This window comes from Sceloporus undulatus, chromosome 3 (genome assembly GCF_019175285.1).
Source record: "Sceloporus undulatus isolate JIND9_A2432 ecotype Alabama chromosome 3, SceUnd_v1.1, whole genome shotgun sequence".
Classification (NCBI taxonomy): Eukaryota; Metazoa; Chordata; class Lepidosauria; order Squamata; family Phrynosomatidae; genus Sceloporus; species Sceloporus undulatus.
Genome location: NC_056524.1, coordinates 178,204,703 through 178,219,965, shown reverse-complemented (window position 1 = coordinate 178,219,965; position 15,263 = coordinate 178,204,703). Strand labels below are relative to the sequence as shown.

At 39.5% G+C, this 15,263-nt stretch overlaps 1 protein-coding gene across 1 annotated transcript in view; it reads right to left on the bottom strand.

Moving 5' to 3' along the window:
- The window catches only part of LOC121927303 (lipase member M-like), a 21,527-nt gene extending 8,401 nt beyond the window's left edge, over nucleotides 1-13,126 (bottom strand). Inside the window, exons 1-5 of the mRNA XM_042461025.1 lie at nucleotides 13,029-13,126; nucleotides 5,252-5,365; nucleotides 4,457-4,574; nucleotides 2,076-2,274; nucleotides 699-808 (exon numbers count right to left, since the gene is read on the bottom strand). Coding sequence (XP_042316959.1) covers nucleotides 699-808; nucleotides 2,076-2,274; nucleotides 4,457-4,574; nucleotides 5,252-5,365; nucleotides 13,029-13,103 — 616 coding nt within the window. The 5' untranslated portion in view covers nucleotides 13,104-13,126. The remainder of the gene's footprint in view (nucleotides 1-698; nucleotides 809-2,075; nucleotides 2,275-4,456; nucleotides 4,575-5,251; nucleotides 5,366-13,028) is intronic.
- Between the last annotated feature and the right edge of the window lie 2,137 nt (nucleotides 13,127-15,263).

Below are 15,263 nucleotides of genomic sequence, written 5' to 3'. Positions count from 1 at the left end.
ATGATGATGATGATGATGATGATGATGATGATGATGATGATGATGATGATATCCAGCAGCACAAGGTACTTCAGTGGGAATGCTCATGTTTTGGGTGTAGAGAGTCCCCAATTCAGTTTCTGGCATTTCCAGAAACCCCCAGTCTGAAATCTTGGAAATCTGCTTCCTAGCAGTGTGTAGATAATTTTGATATTCTGATTCAGCATAGGGCAGCTTCCTTTGTTCGCTGTCTTCATTTATTCTTTATAAAAGAGGTCATTCTCTACCTGTTCTTCCCCAAAGAATGATCACACTCAGTTTTAAGGAAATTTCAGTGAAGCAAGAGCTCCAAGTTGTTTGAGTGTTGGATTATGATTCTGGAGACCATGGTTCAAATCATGGATTGGCCATGTAAACCTATTGGGTGACCTTGGCCAAGTCATACTCTCTCAGCCTCCGAGAATGGTAAAGGCACCCCTCTCCCTGAAGAAACTTACCAAGAAAGCCCCATGATAAGGTCAGCATAAGTTGGAAAAAAACAACTGAACGGTACACAACAGTAGCAACAACAAGCAATGTACTATTAAAATTGTTATGCAGCTCCCATTAAAAACATGATATTCCTTACACACTCACAATCCAACATTGGGCAGTTGCATTCCCACCACCAATCTATTTCCACTTTGGCTCAATAGCATTGTGCAAATCAAACAACATACCTATAGTGGAGCCCTGAGAATGGCCAATGTAAAATAATTTTTTCTGTCCAGTTTTAGCTAGAACAAAATTTATAATGGCTGGTAGGTCATTCATCCCCATTTCATGAAAACTGTAATAAAACAGAAGGAGAAGTGATGCATTCGTACTTTGAGGTTACCCTGCCATAGCAATCTCTGATAATCAAAATACAGCATGTTAAGGATTGTGTTTCCTTCCTTCCTTCCTTCCTTGTTCTGTAGCAATGAAAGATCAGAATCTCAATGTGAGATTTCAGTCCTATCCAGATCTTATTTTATATTTCACAATGATGGCATTCCTATTAATAATGAGCACTATAAATGCCATTGAAGCTTACAAAATTCAGCCATGTATAGAGCCCTGGGTTTCATGATATTCATGACAACCAATCCAACCCCAGTGGGCACTATGATGCTCCTGAATTTTCTGAACTGGATCGAAGTCAGATGAAATTGTCTTCCTTGGTTGTGACATAAAATCGCACAAGCATAGCAATTCTTCAGTCATGGATGATACAACTGATTGTGCCATAATTCATGCAGCTGCCCAGCCACTAGTAAGGAGTGCCCTCACTGTGCTTACATAACCCTAAATGAGATACCACCCTTGTGCAACTCTGAGAAAGTGCAATCACTTACATAACAGCATTCATGCCAGCATAAAGTCAAAACAGATAGTTGCCTTAGCAACCCAACTGACACAGCCATCTTTCCCTCAACAGAATCTACTTGGCTGGGGTAACATCAGAAGCAGTGAAACCCTAGCCATTGTAGCAGAAGAAGGAAGGGGGAAATTGAATCTCTTTTCCTACTCTCTGCCACACTGGTAATGCAATTGCAAAAGAGATCTTAGTAGCCCTTGGGAGACATAGTTTCCCAAAGATTACTGCAACAACAGTACTGTACTACATTTTACATAAGGCACAGAATTCCCCACCCTCCCATTCTCACTGCCTCTGATTTTGCCTCTGATTTGTTGCTGCTGTCTGCGGAGAGGAAGATTTGAGAGGATTAGTGATACTTTGCTTTTCAAATGGGATTCGGTTTTTAAAAGATAAGACAATCTGCATTAAAAAAAAACAAAAAACAGCTGGACTTATTTTCCAAACTAATTCAACAGGAGCATGGGGGAACATGCTGGTCTTTGACCGTAATAAAGTATATTCTATTCTATTCATAATTTAGAAATTCTCCCATAATAAATCATGTTTTGGTCATATAATTGCAAGTTGGATTTCCAATAATTGATAAAACCAAGCATCAGTTATACATATATTATGCAGACACTTTTACAGCTTTAAAAATGCACAAGCACAAAAGCACTCAGGTACTAGGTTCCTAGTCTTCAATTCAACTCACCTGAAATCCCAAAACTTCTCTTCATCAATTGAAAAATTCTGATGTCTTTTACACCATCTGCAGCCTCTATTATTTGCCAACCAGACATCAAAGCCAGCATCTGCTAGTATGAAACCCAGGCTATTGTTGGGCATACTAGCTACCCAGGATCCACCATTTGTAAGTACGCCAGGCATCACTAACACAACAGGCTTTGAAGCTGAAAATAAAAGATTGAGTATGAAACAAATTTTCGACAAGAGAAATAACCATTCAAATTTTTGGATTTGCAAGACAACAGTCTGAGGTTGCATGATGCAGCTCCTCCACTAAAGCTAAACTAGTCTAAGCAATGCCATGGCAAGGATAGGAAACTGCTGAAAGAGTGGGACTGAAACATAATACAGTGGGCTCTTAGTATTCATGGGGGATCCATTCTGGGTCTCCCCCCTCCCTGGATATCAAAATCCACAGATGTTCAAGTCTGAAATGTCCCCAATGGTGGCACGTACATGTAGGTGTGCCACCTTTGGGGATGACTATGGCACCATTGGGACCACATTTGTGGTTGTGCCTGTGGGAGGAGCCTGTGGGAGGACAAGGACCAGCAGGCAGCCCCAAGCCAGCTAGGTAGCCACCTGCCACCGCAAGGGAGACTTTCTTGGTGCCAAAGGGTGCGGGTGGATGAAGGTGCCTATCAGGAGAGGGGTATGGAATGCCCCCTATGAAGACTGCACTGCTGCTGTGGGATTCCTGGATGACCCAGTTGTGGGTCTGCCTCCCTCCCCCATGACCCATGGAATGGCTGGCACCTGCCTTGCTCCTATTAGCCAGACAAGAGGTGCCCAGGGAGGAGATAGGGGCACAGGGTAGCTGGTAGAGCAGTGGGCAGAGCTGGGTGTGCCAAGGCAGATGCCACACACTCCATGAGGGATGGTGGAGGGAACTGACCACACAACTGGGTCAGCTGGGTGTACCATGGCAACAGGGCAGCCTCCACCAAGGGCTCCACAGGCACCCTACGCCCCTCACATGGCTGGCACCCTTGCCCTCTTGCACCTCCAGTGCTCGGCAAAGTCTCCCTTGGGCCAGCAGGTGGCTACTTAACCAGCCCAGGGCTGCCTGCTGGTCTTCAGCCTCCTTCTCCCACAGGCTCCTCCCATAGGAGCGACAGCAAAAGCGTTCCCAAATGGCAGTGCAGTAGTGTACATGCACTGCCATTACTAATACTAATATTGGAATCTGCAGATTTCAAGCCCACAGATAAGGAGGGACCACCGTAATTAAATAAACTATGCCCTGATGGAGACCATTGAGAGAATCTGCTTTATCATATGTCAGTTATTTACTGAAATGGGATAGCTGTTCTTTAACACAGAGCATAGGAAACCTAATAAAGAGAGATGGTGTGGTATAGTGGTTTGAATGTTAGACTAGGACTTTGGGAGATCATGATTCAAATTCCTATTCATCCATGGAAACTCACTGGGTGACCTTGCCCAAGTCACACTTTCTCAGCCTCCAAGGAAGAGAATGGTAAATTCCCTTTGAACAAATCTTACCAAGCAAATCCTGTGATTTAAGATCACCATAAATCAGAAATTACTTGAAGGTGTGCAACAAAATATAAAAGTAATGAGCAATGCAGCAAGTAGTGTAACAGATTACAGTACTTGTTTTCATTCTTGTAACAAGTAGTTGCAAAAGGCCATTTTAAACAGAATGAACTACTTTCATTCTATTTTCAATCTTATTAATATATATATACAGTATATAATTTAACTTTTCTGCACACCACCATCAGAAACCAATCTGGTTCCACATTTCTTCTTGATCTGTGTTTGTTTATGTGAGCAGCTAGCAAATATAAATGTTAAATACACAATTAAGAAATCATTACAAATAGATACAAATACTAGATAACAAACATACATTACATGCTTAAGAATGTATTTCTATACAGTATTTTCATTCACTAAATCTTGGATAATAAAATCCAAAATGTATGGATATTTAATATTCAAAAATCAAATCAGATATCAAAACACACCACTTTAAAAATAAACTTGTTTTCCTCTTGTCTCCATTTCCTGATTTATCCAACTGGGCAATTTAATCATATCCCTAGTAATATTTATGGTATTTCTATTTCACCAACTGATAAAAAAGCAAACTGTCTTAACTAGCAATAACTGCTCTTCTTATTAGTCTATTATTTCTCTTGATGGGATTTCCCAAGTGTTGGAAAACTCATTTCTTAATCTGGGAATTAATTATTTAAATGCCAACTAATATTAATTAAAAGTTTTTTATAGCTGCAAAACCTAAATAGTATTATCTCAGAAGGGGGAAAAGATCAATATAAACTCATTTCTTTTTATTATTAATGAATGAATGAATACCTGAATTCCCTGAATTTGTACTGCCATGTGGAATTCTGTTGATTGGGAGGTAATAGCCATCATCTGTAAGGATTTCATACTCTTCATTTGGGTAGCCTTGGTACTGTATGACTTCACTCTGCAGATAGATACCCCCATCCAATGACAATCAGAAATGTAAGTCAAATTCTCAACATGTATCCAGGCACACACAGAGAGAGGAGTCAACCAAGCAAGGCAAGTTTTTAATTTCTTTGTCTTACCATGCAGGAAAACCTTGCAGCTCCACTCAGAATATTGGTAGATACATTTAGCTTTCACTACACCATCCTATTCCCTCTTGCATGATCTAGTAGCTTATATATATGGACAAACCTGCAGAAGTGTGGATGTGGGAACAGCTAGTGGGTACAGTGCAAGCAGATTTGTCTGGATAGGCTGAGCAGATCTTCCAAACTGTTCAAGAACAATTATATCACCAGATCTTTTACAGATGTCATCAATGATGTCGCCAAAGTGTGTACTATAAAATTTGGGGCACAAATACGCAGCTAGCCATACCAAAAAGAATATCCTTTCCATTCCTACTCAGAAATGGAAAGTAAGATTTAATTGTTGCTGTGATTGCTTATAGCAATCACAATTATGGGATTATTTAAGAAGGATGCATATGTGCTTGGATTAATGTAAAAGAAATGTTGCTAGCTTGGTGCATTACATCCTGGTTGGGGAAACAAATTAAAATTCACAGTGTGGACCCCCACATCGCAAGAGTTTTTTTTTTTTTCTGAGACATGAAACAGGTAACAGACTTACAATATTCATGAATGTTTCAGGATCCACCGCTCTCTTCTTCCTTAAGGATTGTTTTGAATCCGTAAATCCCAGGATCAAAAGGGGTATCACAATAAATAACAACATCTTGGGTATCTGTAAAATAACAGTGTAGTTAGCAATGTTTTTACAACTTATTGCTTCTGCTCATACCAATTTGAAGAAAGTCTGCTTTGATTTGGGTCCTGAAATTGTTGGTTCAAAAAATGTGCCTCCCAGTGACTATCATTAGTCATTTTAAAAAGATAAATCTTGTCGGAAGGAGGGGTGTCCAGAATCAAATGTAATTGGCAGCCTTGCTATCCTCTAGGAGTAAACTATGCTGTCAAACTGCAAACAAATAGTATGTTGAGAGATCTTGTAGCACCTTTGAGACTAACTGAAATAAAGAAGTTGGCAGCATGAGCTTTCGTAGACTTCAGTCTACTTCCTCAGATGCATAGTCTCAAAGGTGCTACAAAGCTCTCTCTACATATTGACTCTACAGACTAACTGAATAACTGAAAAATAAAAATTGCCCCACAGTATTCTCTCCTTATTTAAACAATGGTCTCTTCCAGCTCTATGATTCTATGTTTCTTTGTTCATAGAGCATTGTCGATGAATTATTTTATTTGCATGTGCTCACACATACGTACTCCATAATCTGCACAAAAACCAGATTTCCTCTGCAGGAAATAAGTCTTTTACAGGTCCCCACAGTAACACTGTAACACTTCAGGACATTTGAATACCAGGAAAAAATTGTTCAAATTTTTCACTGGTCTATTATTTCTCTTGATGGGATTTCCCAGGTGTTGGGAAACCTATTTCTTAATCTGGGAACAATAATTAATGATACTCTTTTCATCCCTACTATGTTCTACTGACAGCCCTGATGGCACAGTGGTAAAATTCCAGTACTGCAGCCAGGAATGCAGTCACAAGCTTGTGAGTGTTGATTCAGAGCTCCAGAGTTGATTCAGGCTTGCATCCTTCCATAGGTCACTAAAATGAGTACCCAGCCTGGTGGCAATCAATTTACATGTTGTAAATTGCTTAGAGACTACTGAGTTCTGTAATAAGCAGTAGAGAAATGTAAATGCTAATGTTATTGCTATTGCTGTGTTAACTGGAGAGATGCAAAGGTTTAGCAGCTAAGAAGCTGATTCTGACTATAGCAAGGTCAGCAGTTCAAGATCCAAGTGCCATGTGATGGAGTGACCTCCCATCACTAGTCCCAGCTTCTACCAACCTAGCAGTTTAAAAGCATGTAAAAGTGCAAGTAGGTAAATAGGTACCACTTCAGTGGGAAGGTAACAGCATTCTGTGCAGTCATGTTGGCCATATGATCACAGAGTCATATTTGACAATGCTGGCTTTTTGGCTAAGTAACGGAGTTGGGCATTGCCCCCTACAGTCAGACACAACTTGACAACCAAGTCAAAAGGGAAACATTTACTTTTATCTATGTTTATTGGGGACCACTGAATGCAAATGAGAGATAACATAAAAGTATCTCTGACATGACATAATTTTGCTGCAAACTTTCAGAAGAACAACTGTATAGAGAAGGGGAATTCTAACTTTGGGTGGCTATTTACTTCCCCTTTGCTCTGCCATAGTTTGGGAAGGGACTATTTTGGGGAGGGAAAGAGTACACATCATAATGCTGCCCCCAGCCCATTACACTGCAAAGTTTCAGAAGAACAAGTGAAATTGTTATTTAATTGTTTGAAAGGCAGTTAAAGGCTTTTAAAACAGTGAGCCATGGGAGTATCAGAAAGAAGGAAGCAACAGTAAAAATCTCAGTCCCTCCCCAAGGAATACTGTACTAGTTGGAGAACACTTCATAAAGCATGTCTCACAGTTAGAGGGTGAGCCTTTCTGTCATGTAACCTCACTCACTCCCTCTCCTTTGTTTGATGTTTGTCACGAAGAAAAGGGGGGGAAAACTATTTCTGATAACATGCTGTCTGCACTTCTGAAGCTAGAATGAAGATTCAAGTTGGGTCCACTTTACCTCTGTTACTTTTGGGAGGAAAGACATTTTCCCTTCTTTGAACCATTCTAAATAAGCCTGATTCTGCTTGGACTTTGGCTAGATTTCAAATCAGATTATTAATATCTTTATACTGATTAAGGCTAAAACATAAAAATAATTGCTACTAATGAACTATGGTATCTCTTTTCATATGCATATGCATGTATTTTGATACAATCATGAATGATGGGTTGCCAGATCTCTATACATTATCGAATTTGGGATGCTATTGGATGCTAGATTACATCTTGGTGACTTGTCTTAGTATAGTGTAGTTATAATATATATATTTTAGTCACAACACTCCAGAAGGAAACTTCCACTTATACGACCTGAAGGAGCTAGAAAATAAGAACTGACATTGCAACACTGATATATTTAATATATATGACATTCTCTGAAGATGCCAACCACAGATGCTGGCAAAAGTCAGAAATAAACTATTCTAGAACATGGCCACATAGCCCAAAAAACCCACAAAAATCTATGGATGCTGGCCATGAAAGCCTTCGACTTCACACTTCAAGGTATGTCATACAGATAGTTTGGAGTCCGCTAGGATGCAGCGCTTGAATGATGTCTTACATGGATTTGAAAAGAGACTAATTGAGACAAGCAACGGTCGCTCGCCTCGCCGGGGAGACCGTTTTGCCGCTAGACGCGGCTGGACTACAAGCCCCAGAGTGCTCTGGGGCTTGCCAGGCTCCCTATTGGTGCACGGGGGCGGAAGGGGCGGCCCTTCCGCTCCGCGACGCTCTGGGAGCCGGTTTCATTGGTGCGGGGCTTCCGGTCCTCCAAGGCTGCCCATTGGTGGGCTGGGCCTTGGAGGCGGGGCCCCTCACAGCATGCAGGGAGGGAGAGGCCTAGGCCTATATAAGGCCGTGTTACTGGCCCCTTCCCTCAGTCGGTTGCTTGGCTTCGAGCAGAGCAGAGCCAAGCTGTGGAAGGGAGCAAGTCTTGGTGCTTCTCCCGCCCGCCCACTGCTGTTGTTAGGTGGTTTTTAGTCACAACTTGGCGGCAACATAGGCCAGGATCTGCACATTGTGGTACCAGGGCTATGGAGCTCTGGTTTGGGAGTCAATAGGTACCCGGGGGCGAATAGGGCAGGTGTTTGGCCATTGCGGGGGCCAGAACGCAAGAGCGCCTCCCAGTGACTAGGGGCTTTGTGAACTGGTGAACGCAAGACAAGGTTTGCGGTCAAGTTGTGTTCCTTAGCCCCTAGGTCATCCCAAGCACCGGGTGGGTGCCCGGTTTGGATAATCAGACTACATCAGGTGGTTTGATTGCACAGATCCTGACCTTATGCTTTGTGCCAACCCTACCAATTGTTTGCAAATAAAGTTGTGGCCTTACTTCCAACATGTTGTACTGTGGTTATTGGACAGCAACATCTGAGGCAAGGTACTATAAATAAGGCTTTATCTATAAATGCTTTAAAAGGGTAACAAACAATATCTGCAACAGAATCATACAAACCCCATATACACAAAAGATACAAAATAAACCATAGTAGTAATGGCAAACATAATAATAACAAGTAGCAAACAATACAAACTACATAATATAAGCAAATAACACAAGTAGAATGCAACAAAAAAAGGCTGAGAATAGAGTGAGCAAAAGAGGAGGGGAGAGAGCTCACTACAAAGCTAGCCTTATTAAGACTCTAAAGTTGATTAGAGCTATGCATATACAGTCAGCCCTTCTTATACACGGATTTTTTATACACGGATTTAAACATACACGGTTTGAAAATGTTCCAAAAAAGGATAAATTTACCTTGATGTTCCATTTTTTATTAGGGACAACATTTTCCTATGTACTTAATGGGACTTGAGCATACACAGATTTTGTTATACACGGGGGATCTTGGAACCAAACCCCAGCATATAACAAGGATCCACTGTACAGCTGTAGGTCATCTGGGTTCTCAGCTCTCCATTAACCCTGTAATGGTTATTAACCCTATAATGGCTCAAGTATAGAGCTTGTTGCTATTCCAACATTACAGTACCTGCATCAAATAAGTATCCTGCTTAAATATATCTGACTGGTCAATAGTTAAGCAAGGATAGATAGAATTCAAAGATATAGCCATATCAGTCTATAGTATCATTATGTAAGAGAGCTTGTAGCACTTTTGAGACTAACTGAAATAAAGAAGTTTTGTAGACTTCAGTCAACTTCCTCAGATGCTTTTCGCAAAAATTTTGGCCAATATCTCTTTATAAGTATAGATAGTTCTTCCACTTCTCCTATGTCACTTGGTATCTTTTCAAGAGAACGAAGTTCTTATACACCAAAACAGCTACCTCTGAAAGTTCTTATACAGTTGTTGAAGAATAAATAAGAGGAAACCGGGATTGGATTTCTTGCCTCTTGAGATCTTTAAAAGCAATTTAAACTGGTGAAGCTAACCACTGACTGATCTGTTCATCTATATTAAAAAAACTCAGGCTGTTCCAAACTGGAAAGTGAATATTGTACTATTTTAAAAGGTGTAAGTGCCAGGAAGATAGAATTTACAGAGCAATTAGCCTAACTGACTCACAGTCCAAAATGTATGCAAAACATTTCCTTAAAGGATTGGAGGACTAAGCAAGAGATTAATCTCATACTGATGGAAGAGAAGGGAGGTTTCAGGAAAGGATGATTTACTACTGATAACTGTTTCAGGCTACTCCATTTGGTAGTTAAATATACAGTAAAAAGGGGTACCTTTGACTTAATTTGTTGATCTAAGCACAGCTTTTGATTCTATAAACAGAGGCTGATCTTTGGATAAATCTTATCCAAAATAAAATAGGAGCCCTAGTGGCACAGTGGCTAAATGCCGGTCCTGTAGCCACAAGGTTGTGACTTGAATTGCAGGGCTTCAAGGTTGACTCAGCCTTCCATCTTTTCCTGGGTTGATAAAATGCATACCCAGCTTGTTAGGAGCAATTGGCTTATAGATTGTAAACCTCTTAGAAAGTACTGAGTTCACTATCAACCAGTATAGAAATGTAAATGCTATTTCTGTTGCTATAAATGTTCAAGAATGAAGATTAACTCAAGATTATTATGTTTAATTAAAGCATTCTGTACAAGGGAAAGAAACTCTGAAGGTCTGGACTAGTTCAAATTATTTTTTCTTGCTAATGACATTTCTACATATAATGGGCTGTGGGAAAGGCTGTATTTTAACCCCTTCATATACTCAATGTGCTTTTTGAATAGAACATAATATAATTATTAGCAGTGATAAATCTAAAGATTTAAGCTTAAGAAAGGCAAAACACTGCATAAATGGGATACAGATTCTAAATAAGCTGAACAGGTCTGCTGAGACCCTGGACTGGGAAAATATCATAAAGTTTAGCCCAGGTGGTACTACCATATGTCTTCCTGCTCCCTTTCTACAGAACTCACTTTAAAGCCCTAGTATACATAACCATTTAATGGATGGAGGAGATCAGGGGGCATAGAGAAGCATTTGGCTGGCTATATGCCCACAGCTACACACACAATGATAACTTCATCTTCTAGGATTTTTGAGGAACCCCTTGGAGACCTCAGAGGATGCCTTTGCCATTCTCTGTCTAAGCCAGTGCTTCTCAATTATTTTCTGTCATGCCCCCCCTAGGAAGAAGAAGAAAACATTTCACGCCCCCCGCGCGACTGTAAATAGTATCATTTGTCTATAAAATTGTTATAAGTACACCTCTGCATAACAGAGCTTCGCGCCCCCCTTTACGGAGTCTCGCGCCCCCCCTGGGGGGCTCACCCCACTATTTGAGAAACGCTGGTCTAAGCGCATAGCAAGGTGTCTCTTCAATGACCCCCAATCTCAATTGGTCACTAAATGGCCATGGGATTGGAGCATCTGAAGGATGAAGGTGGGTTCTGAAGTAATATGGTGAATTTCTGCCTTGACAACAACCAAAAACTTAAATTTCATCTATGCATACGTCACTAACAGGAAGTTAGACATGAAATCCTATTTCTGTCTTGGATAGTGACGATGAAAAAGCAGTCACTAATATCCTGCCTTTTCCTTCAGGGCTCAAGATGGCTTACAAAACAAATTTAAATTTTTAAAAAATAGAAAAATATAGGTAAAAACAGACTGAACCATATTTTAAAATGTAATTAAGCTATCTTTAGAATGAAAGCCATTTAAAACAAATCCATTAAAAAGGCAAAATATAAAGATGCACTCTAGTAGAAGGCCCTGATGTCAGTTGCTAAAGATCTGTCAGTATAGAAAAGTTTTCACTCACCAAGAGAAGGACAACAAGGAAGGAGCACCCCTAATTTCACTAGGGAAGTTTAAGAAAGAATGCAATTTATGACTCATACACAAATAAATCAAGAATCAGAGAGAGAAAGACTGAGACAGTGACAGGGACTGTCCTCTCACATGGACAGCTTAGCAATATAATTCTGCAGGATAGCATATGTTAACAGCACAACAGAACTTAAAAAGTTGTGATCATTTCTCATTTTTTAATCTCTGCATCTTCCCTCTTGTGTACATTTCTTTGCAGCAACATGACCTAGAAAGGAGAGCACTACATGCTTTCAATATAAGTGTAACCAATATTTGTGGAGATAGCATGTGAGAGCACACCCATTCATGTGGCCATGATGTTACTGTGCATACCTCTTTAGAATAAGTGTACCATCGTAAAACAACTCCCATATTTCTGTACCTAGGCATAAAGAAATTCTGAAAATAACATTGAACTCAGATGATGGATAAACAGCCATAAGAACAAAAAAAAAAATAGTATTTGCATTCCGAACTGTGGAATACAAAAGAAACCTCCAGTGCCTAAATTATATATATATATATATATATATATATATATATATATAGTTTGACAAATGTGTCAGTTTTGCTTTCTCCAACACAACAGATAGAAAGATGCTGGTTCTTTCTTGTTTATGTATACATTGTTCACTTTTGGTAACTTTTCAAGGGTTTTCTTTTAAAAAAAACAACAGAATCCTCTCCCATCTAGTTTGACCTCTCCCATCTAGTATGGGTTGCCAACTGTGTCGCTGTTGAAGTGGTGGATCCTTTAGGAATAATAATACCGCAACTTTGATTCAGCACTATAAGTATGGTTTTGAATTCGTTCAAAACTAGGTATGTATGTATGCTCTTAAGAGGTAAGGAAATTATTAATTTGGATCGAGAGCTGGAAAAATATAAGAAGATAGACATAGAAGAGCTTGGACTCAAATTTAGCAATTTATTTGATAAAATGTATAATGAAGTGTGTAGGTAAACACGTTTATTGAAAACCTTTGAAGATCAAAGAAGAGTCCAGATTGAGATGAACACACTTTCCAGATTCAATCTTATGTTTAAAATATTTTTGTATGTTCTATATGTTATGTTGTTATGTTGTTTTAAATGAATAAAAATTTATAAATAAAAAAACCCTAGTCTTTGAAGAGAAAAATGCTCAAAGCCAACCGCATGGGTAGACAAATCTGCCAGTTTTCATTTCTCACACATTCAATTTTTATTTTAAAGTTACTTCCATCAAAGTTTGAAGAAATATGTACATTTTATCGCAGTTGTACATTTTTTCAGAATGATAAGAGAAACTGTGAATTCTTTTCATAACCAAAGAAGCTGAAACCAAAGAAACCAAAAGCACAAACCAAATAAAATCTTCACCCACACATTTTTATTATAGTGTCAAGGGAATGCAGAAGAGATAGCCTGAAAGAAAATCTTACCAGTCTGTCTGAGGTTCCTTGCTGTCCAAGATGTGTTTCAGATAACTGAAGGGAGGAGAGACTGATAGCTACCATGTATCCGCAGATATGTAAGAGACTGACATTTAATTTCATCATAGGACCTCCCCAAGTTTGCTCGCCAATCACTAGTACTATCATTTCACTGTTTCAATTTACATACATAAATCATAGTAGGAGTAAACAGTTATTACAGCCTCCATTATCGTCTCATGTGTCTCTAAAGATGCTATTAGCACACACAGAGACAGTGGTTATTTTATTATTAACCCACCCTTCCTCCATAGAGTCCACAGTGATATACATGGCACTTGTTAATCTTCCAAGGAATGCAAAGTAGCAAATATGTCGGCTCTCCCAGTTTTTCTTATTCTTTACAAAAATCTGTGGCTGTCATAAATTGTAAGCATAGGACACCAAAACAGTTTCAGACTGGCCCAATCCCTTTCCACACTTCACAATTATAGCACTTTGATACCACTTTAATTGACAAACCTCCATCCTCTGGAAAACTAGGGTTTATAATTTTGTGAGGTATTTTGAATTCTCTAATACAATTCCTGTAGAGAAGTCACAATTTTTCTGCCTTTCAATACTGATAGTCAAAGCATGAGTGATGTTAAGCATACATTTTTAAGCCAATGCTTTTGATCTCTCTTTATTTAGCAAAATGGTCCTGGGATGGCTGGTCCAGGTCAGGTCTAGAACATGAGATGGAATTTGAGTGGCCAGATCCAAAAGAGGATCTGCACCTTAAAAAGTCACAAAGTGGAAATTTTAAGAGATATAGGTTGTCATGGAATGGATTGTGTAGATATGTGTGTCATTATCAAACTGCAGTGTGGGAGAAATTATTGGTATTTGTAAAAAATGTTTTGTAATGTTAGACCAAATGAGGAAGTGGTGATAGTGATGATGGAGAAGCTAATGCAACCACAAAATTATTGTTTGTCACTGCACTGTCATATAGTGTATTAAGAACAAGAGCAACAAAGGGAAGACATTGACCTTTATTCAAATATCTGATTTCCTCAAAGCCAGTTCACATTCATTGAGATTATGGTCTTCCCCATGACTCTACAATCTCAGTTATTTTCACGGAGCACCCTGACTGAAATGCCCTCCAGTGGAAAATATCCACCATGACAAAATCTTGGGTTTTTTTTGTTGTTGTTGTTGTTGTTGTTGTTGTATCCCTCCAAGTCATTTTTAACTTATGGTGACCCTAAGGTGAACCTATCATTTTCTTGGCAAGTTTCTTCAGATGAGGTTTGCCATTGCCATCCTCTGAGCCTGAGAGAACGTGACTTGTCCAAGGTCATCCAGTGGGTTTTTAATGGCCAAGCTAGAAATCAAACCCTGATTTCAGAGTCATAGGAGATTATCAAATGGGGGGTAATGATAGGAAAAGAACAGGAGCAAAGCGTGATGCTCCCATCCTTCTCACGTGATTGCATGAAGATTATCAGACAATGTCACGATTATCCTGTGATTATCCCATCAATGAAGAGGAATTGTCCCGTCATTTACAGTACCCCCATTTCTTAATAATGGGATAACCCATTCATACAGAAGCAATGAGACAATTCCTCTTTATTGATGGGATACTCACGGGATAAGCGCCATGTATCTGATAATCTTTGCGCAATCACACAATAAGGATGGGAACACGGTGCTTCGCTCCAACACTCAAATGTAAAAGTGCAAGTAGATAAATAGGTACCACTTTGGTGGGAAGGTAACAGTGTTCCATGCAGTCATGCTGGCCACATGATGACAGACCCTCAGCTAAGTAACGGAGATGATCACTGCCCCCACACACACACACACAGTCGGGCACAACTTGACAAACTTGTCACAGGGGAAACCTTTACCTTTACCTTCACATTTAATAATTTCCCATTTGCAAAACTGCCTTGTAAACTTAATTTATGCTACTGTTGAGACAGGGAATAATACATTTGTGCAGACTTCACACAGTGCTTCAGCATGTACTGATTAGCATAACATACAGAACCTTTTTACAGTAGACTTCATGCTAGCAAAATCACATCATCAGTACCAATATCCTGTCACCATTGTTGCTGATGTTTGATTTTATGCTGTGTTTCATTCCAAAGGCCCATTGGGTAGTGCACAGCAGTACTTTTTAGGGTACAGTATCTGATGTAGAGCACCAGCAGAGCTTTTTTGCAGTTGTATCAGATTTGTGCCCAT